The following is a 7,500-nucleotide window of genomic DNA, read 5'->3' on the forward strand; positions in this document are numbered from 1 at the left end:
AAAAACGGTCATACATGTAAAAGCCCACTCGTGTGCATACGAGTGAACGTGGGAGTTGCAGCCCACGAACGTAGAAGAAGAAGAAGAGGGTCTGAGAGCAGAATCTAAACAGGGGTTCATTCAGATGCAATCAGTGATGTTAGTTCTGCTACTCTTCCGAAAAGAGTTAATTTTCATTTTTTTTTATTCAAGTTTGAATACAGTGCTTATCTGAGATATTTTGTTTCTGCGTGACTTATTTTTTCCACGTTATTTTATGCCTTATGTAAGTATTCATGCCCACAAGCTAAAACTCTGAAGGATTCCAAGGAATAATTAAACACTGCATGTATTTAATTTCTGAATCCATTGGAAAACCAAACAGATATGATTTGTTTCATTTTGCATTATACATATATATATATATATATATATATATATATATAAACAATCCCAAAACATTTCTGAATATTTAAATTAAATGAAGACGTCTTTCTTAACATCCTCATCACAGTTGTTTATCAGCTTTTCAGACTTTGAACATGAACTGTCAATCAAGGGAGTTATTTTTTCTTTTTTTCATAATAAATTTTCAACAGTGGAAAACAGGTTTGAAATGTGTGTGTTATCTGATTCAGTAGGAAACTCATATCGCGCATGAAGAAATCACATCCTGGCTTGGCATGGGTCAGTGTGTGCTGAGAGAGGAAACTGAAGTCGTGATACGTGACCTCTTCCAGACCATCCTCCGGGAAACAGCCCAGTGGAAGAGGAGAAGGCGAAGACAAAGAAAGAGGCGGACAAGACAGTATTACTAGAGCGGACTGGAAGGAGCTGTGCTCAAACCCAGGCACTGGCACACAGCCTAGAGAGATAGATGGAGGCTCGCGGTGCGGTGTTCCACCATGCAGTGTCGTCCCTACGGCTCTGGAGGGTTATGGGAGCAGTTTCAGTTTCAGTAGGTCAAGGAGGCGTCACTGCGTTCGGACAAATCCATATACGCTACGCCACATCTGCCAAGCAGATGCCTGACCAGCGGCGTAGCCCAACGCGCTTAGTCAGGCCTTGAGAAAAAAAAAAAGAGTGAATAAATAATAGATAAGCGTACAAAAATAAGTAAGTTTCAGTTTCAGTTTCAGTAGCTCAAGGAGGCGTCACTGCGTTCGGACAAAACCATATACGCTACACCACATCTGCCAAGCAAATGCCTGACCAGCAGCGTAACCCAACGCGCTCAAATAAATACATAAAAATCCATATATTAATAGATAAATATGGGAGCAGCAAGTACACAAGTAGCCTTGCACAAAGAAACCACACCTGGAGTTGGCACGGGTTAATGTGTGACAGTCGACTTCTGCTGGCCTGGATAGGGATAAGAAGAGAGGAGTGGATTGGTGCCAGACTCAACTGGTGCTTGTGATAATGTAAAACACGGAGAGAGGTCTACACACCGCTGTATCAATAGGAAATCCATACACTGCTGCATGACACGAAGATCAATACGTGGCCGAATCAACAGCAGAACGACTGTAGAATGTGGTGAGTTAAGTGCTGTGCCAACGGGTGTGTCTGTCTTGGTCTGGGTCCACGGGGATAGAGCTAGATACCCCTTAAGTGACGCTGAGGAGGATGAGAAGGGAGAAGAGGAGGAGGAGAAAAAGTGCAGCAGTCGGTAATTCTTGAAGGGTGAAAGAAAAAAAAGAAAAAAACCAACAAAAAAACGAACCCACCACCATCTTCACAGCCACAACTGCTGTAACTTACCGATACCATGTCAGCACTAGTACTGACACACTGACACGCAACAAATAACAATGCGACTGCTACAACTACTGGAACTGTTGCCGCTGCTATGATATGATAGTCAGTTGTGTCCGACTATGACCATCAGAACAGCAGAGGAGACAACTGCTGTTCCGACTATTTGGGCTAGAATTTGACTATAGTGGAGAGTGTCTTGCCCAAGTTACATCCCCACTCTCTCGGCCAAGAGGGTTATAGGACAGTCGGCGTTGGGATGGTTCCCAAAGGCCAACTAGCCCACAAGGCTGCAGCACTAAGAGCCAGTGCAATTTTGCTTCCTAGTTTGAGAGTCATAGTCCTTCGCAAAAGACTAAGCTGTAAATGATTTCCCACTGACTGGAGAAACCATTGATAATACAGCTCTCACTTTGCTGTTGGCCCAAATGTAAACTTATGTCAATCTGTGATATAAGCCAAGTACTACTACTACTACTACTACCACCAAGAAGAAGAAGAGAAATCTTGTGCAGGTACAAAGCACTTTCACGCTTGTCATTCACACGCGTGCTGTGGGATGAAAACAGGAAGCTTTCTAGAAAGAGGCAACAGATAGGTGGTAGTGGTGGTGGTGGGGGATGGGGGGTGGGGGCGGACGGGTTATGTCGGAAACAGGTAGGTTTTAAGACCAGACTTGCAAAGAGCTGGGCGCAGATTTTTTTTTGTTGAGAAAGCGTCACAGGGAGCTCATTCCAAGCCAATGGTCCAGACAGAAAGAGAAAGGACGGCGGCCGACTGTGGAGTGCATGCTGAATCAGGGAACGCGGAAACAGAGTGGATCTGATGCTGATCGTAGTGAGCAAGATGGTGGGTAGAGGTGAAGGCAGTCACAGAGATAGGAAAAGGGCACATTCGTTGACTCATTTATAGCTTGGCGTGCTGACCTTATACTTTATTCACTGTGAGACGTGGAGCGAGTGGGTGCAACAATACTATCACATTCACTGCTGCTTGTTCGTCAGTGCATGTAATCCATGGATGGGTGTAGCTTAGTTACGTCCCTGAAAACATGAACAGTGGTAACTGAACATCTCCTCCTCCTCCTCATAATCATCGTCGTCGTCGTCAGTATCATCATCCTCATCCTCTTCATCATCACCATCACAATCGCAATCATCATCATCATCATCATCATCATCATCTTCACCACTACCATCGTCGTCATTATCATCATCATCGTCGTCGTCGTCGTCGCCGCCGTCGCCGTTATCATCATCATCATCAACATCATCACAGCAGTCAGAGTGATTCCTCGCGTCTGTCTTTTGTCCTACAGATCATCATCATCACGATCTTCGTCGTTGTCGTCATCATCATCATCATCGTCATCACAGCAATCACAATGATTCCTCGTGTCTATCTTTTTTTTTCTTACAGATCATCATCATCATCATTGTCGTCGTCGTCGTCGTCATCTTCATCAACATCGTCGTCGTCATCATCTTCATCATCGTCGTCGTCATCGTAGTCGTCATCATCATCATCGCCATCATCAGCAATCACAGTGATTCCTCGTGTCTGTCTTTTTTTTTCCCCCACAGATCATCATCATCATTATCGATATCATCATCGTCGACGTCGTCGTCGTCGTCGTCGTCGTCATCATCAGTCATCATCATCACGTTGATTCCTCGTGTCTTTTTCTCTCTGCGCCAGATGCGGCGGGCGTACATCTGTGTGGAGCTCTGGGAGGACGCGGACTGGGAGAAGGCGTACACGGTGCTCATCAACCTGATGCTGCTGCTGCTGCCCGTGCTGCTCATGTCGCTGGCCTACGGCTGTGTCTGCTACACCCTCTGGGCCGGCATCCGTCTGGAGGCCCGCTCCGAGCAAGGTGAGGGAGGGCAACGAGAACGAAATGTTTCATTGAGGGGGCGGGGGGGGAAACAGGAGGAGGTTTGAGCACGTTCGGTTCGTTTTCATCCTGCCCTCTCATGAATGGGGAAACTATAACAAACAGGCAATGCAAAAAGTCATGACAGTATCCATGGGGGGGGGGGGGGGGGGGGGGGGGAGGGTAATAGGGTAATTATGGTCAAACCTTGAGATCCTGCCTTTGTTTTATCTATTTTTGCGCGCGCACGCACGCACACACACACACGCGCGCGCGCACACACACACATACACACACACGCACACACACACACACCACACACACACACACACACACACAAATGAATAAATAAATGGATGAATGAATGAATATTCAAACAAATAAATGAATTTAAAAAAAAGATAGAATAAAGAATAACAAAATGAAATACAGCAAAATCAAATAAAATGAATAAAGTGTAGTCACAAACAAGAAGCATAGATTGTAGGAAGACGGAGGAGACTCGTGGAGATAAGGGAAAAGGAAAGAGAGATTCTGGGAAGAAAAAGAAAGTGAGGAAGCAGACTGAGACAAGAACACACACACACACACACACACACACACACACACACACACACACACACACACACACACACACACACACACACACACACACACACACACACACACACACATTTGCTTTGTTCTGTGTTTTAATGTAACTTTACGTTTTGTGTGTGGTATGTGTGACTATGTATGCGTGTCTTATAAACCTTGTTATGAAAGTTTAATTGACAAATATAATTGATAATGATTCCGATTCACACACACACACACACACACACACACACACACACACACACACACATGCTTCTTTCAATTCCTTTTTCGAAAAGGAAGACTTATATAGCCTTCATTTATCATTATATCTAATTCAAACTGGAACAGACTTTTGACTCCTTTCCCTTTTTAAGGAAACGAAGACATTTAAGAGTTAGAATTGCTATAATCATTAGTTCTATTTTGATACCAGAAGGGATTTTGACGCCGCCTTCTTTAAACCGACGACATATATGACATGGATTATTATCATTTCACAGGCTTCCCTTCTGCAGATTTCTCTGATATGATAAGGTGAAACTGACTCTACGACGCAATGTCCAGCAATGACAATATTGGGACTTTTATCAAAAATGTGAAGAAGTACCATATACTTTGTTTTTCCTCATCCCCTTGAGCATAATTCAATACCCACACACCATACATTTGAATGCTTTCTGATGCAGAGAATCAGTCTGTATACCTGATTATGATTCGAGTTTCATCGTCAAGAAGAGACACATTAGATCACTTGGCATTGTCTTGTATTGTATAGGATTGTATTACCTCTGATCACAACACATTTCTGAATATGAAATTTGGGTTGTTTTCCACGAGGTGTGTGTGTGTGTGTGTGTGTGTGTGTGTGTGTGTGTGTGTGTGTGTGTGTGTGTGTGTGTGTGTGTGTGTGTGTGTGTGTGAAGAAGGGTTGACGTGTAGATGCCTGCTTATTTGAGTGCGCGCGAATGTGCATTGCAACTCCTGTAAAGTGATGTAAGTGCCAAAGGGAGAATAGCACGTAATTGGCGGAGAATTAGCATCAAGTCACATGCTGGCTTCCGGCGATGCGAGCACGGTAAACTTTCTTCTTTGTAACTGTGTACAAAGTTTTTGACACACGCGCGCGCGCGCGTGTTTGTGTGTGTGTGTGTGTGTGTGTGTGTGTGTGTGTGTGTGTGTGTGTGTGTGTGTGTGTGTATGTGTGTGTGTGTGTGTTTGTTTGTGTGTGTGTGTGTGTGTGTGTGTGTGTGTGTGTGTGTGTGTGTGTGTGTGTAGGCTATTTGATTTCATGCATTTGGTTTTGCAAAAGAATGTGTAAATATATTATTTGTGTCCATGGTCATTTCAGAAGTGCAAGTGTGAGTGAAAAAGCATCCATAAATAATTCATTGTTGCCCTCGCCATTCACCACCACCTCCCCCTCCCCCTCCGCACTCCTACCTTTTAAACGACAACGTTCAAATGAGGAAATGAGTACGTCAGCAAAATGTCAACAATCAGCAGTCTGTGTGATGAGGCATTAAACAAAATTCCTCATCTTAATAAGGACTGGAGGGTTAGAGCCGGTTATCGTAGGGAAGGTGATGATGATCAGTAATGAAGAGCAATACCAGCTCATAGTGAGTTAAAGAACAAACATAAATTCCTTGATCTTATCGCTGGATTTTTTGTTTTTTTTTTGTTATATATTTTATTATTTTTGTTCAAGATATTCCTTTGGTTGATTAATTTACTATTGCCATTTTAACTTCTCCCCCCCCCCCCCCTTCCATCCCTTTTTTCTGCTTTTTTCACGAAAGTATGAACTGTATTTTTCTTTATTAATAATGGTCATCGTTTGGCTGGATCATATTGATTTATGATTCCTTTTGATAGAGATGATTTCATGATTTCCTGTTATGGAAACATTGATTTTTTTTAAATCGTCAGGTTAAGAACAATGTTTTCTTTTCTTTCTTTCTTTTTTTTTTGATCATGTGGTGCTAATGAACACAAGCCTATGGAAAATGGTTGATTTTTTAAATCGTCAGTTAAGTACAGTGTTTTCTTCTCTCTTTTTTTTTTTTTATCATGTTGTGCTAATGATCGCAAGCCGTCTTGCGCTGACCACCAACAGGATTTCGCGAATGGCTGGAACTGTGAGAGAAACGAAACCATATATATACATAGTGACTGAAATACGTAAGCAAGAAAAAAAAAGCCAAATTAGTCAAGAATTACCTCAACAAAAATGACTATTAATCTAGCAAGCAATTCGAAAATGCTTCATTGCTAGTAATTTAGTGATAAGTAAACAATAGGCCTTGTGCGTCTATCGGTCTATTTATCAAATCATCTATTAATTTCTTCCTGATATGGAGGAAGGTGGCAGAATGGTTAAGACGCTCAGCTGCCAATACAGAGAGTCCGTGAGGGTGTGGGTTCGAATCCCGCTCTCGCCCTTTCTCCCAAGTTTGACTGGAAAATCAAACTGAGCGTCTAGTCTTTCGGATGAGACGATAAACCGAGGTCCCGTGTGCAGCACGCACTTGGCGCACTGAAAAAGAACCCATGGCAACGAGAGTGTTGTCCTCTGGCGAAATTACGTAAAATGAAATCCACTTTCATAGGTACACAAACATGTAAGCATGCACTCAAGGCCTGACTAAGCGCGTTGGGTTATGCTGCTGGTCAGGCATCTGCTCAACAGATGTGGTGTAGCGTGTATGGATTTGTCCGAACGCAGTGACGCCTCCTTGAGAAAGTGAAACTGAAACTGAAACTGATATATCCATACATACACAATGATATATTCACAGAGGGAGAGGCATATACAGACACAGAGGAGTGAGAGAAAGAGAGAGAAAGAGAGAGAGAGAAAGAGAGAGAAAGAGAGAAAGAGAGAGGCATTAACAGACAGACAGACATGGGGGGGGGTACATGCGTGGAGTGACAAAAGTGACGGTGGGAGTGACAGGAAAGAAGGGAGGGGGTGTATGGTAGCCCTGCCTGCAGCCAAGTCTGACGAGTTGTGTGCACGGGCATCACGTCACGTTAGGGACGGGGCTGTCCCCCATTCTTATGATACCACCCTGCAACAGGGCCTCCGTAATTGAACGGAAAATCGAAGAGGATGGGGGGTGGGAGTGGGGGCGGGAGGTGCGGGGTAGAAGGGGAATGAGGGGGGGGGGGGGGGGAGGGAAGGACAGGACAAGTGTACTGGAGAAGGAAAAAGTGGGAAGCGGTGGTTGGTTGATCAGATTATAATGGTTGGTTGCATTTGGGGTGGTGGTGGGGCTGAGGGTGTGGAGTGCGGAAGGAGAGGC

General features: G+C 44.0%; 1 protein-coding gene across 1 annotated transcript in view; it reads left to right on the forward strand.

Annotated features, from left to right (window-relative positions):
- Positions 1-7,500, forward strand: part of LOC143298560 (cholecystokinin receptor type A-like) — a 106,486-nt gene that overhangs the window by 94,396 nt on the left and 4,590 nt on the right. Inside the window, exon 3 of the mRNA XM_076611439.1 lies at positions 3,439-3,616. Within this exon, the coding sequence (XP_076467554.1) occupies positions 3,439-3,616 (178 nt within the window). The remainder of the gene's footprint in view (positions 1-3,438; positions 3,617-7,500) is intronic.

Source organism: Babylonia areolata, chromosome 24, assembly GCF_041734735.1.
Source record: "Babylonia areolata isolate BAREFJ2019XMU chromosome 24, ASM4173473v1, whole genome shotgun sequence".
Lineage (NCBI taxonomy): Eukaryota > Metazoa > Mollusca > Gastropoda > Neogastropoda > Buccinidae > Babylonia > Babylonia areolata.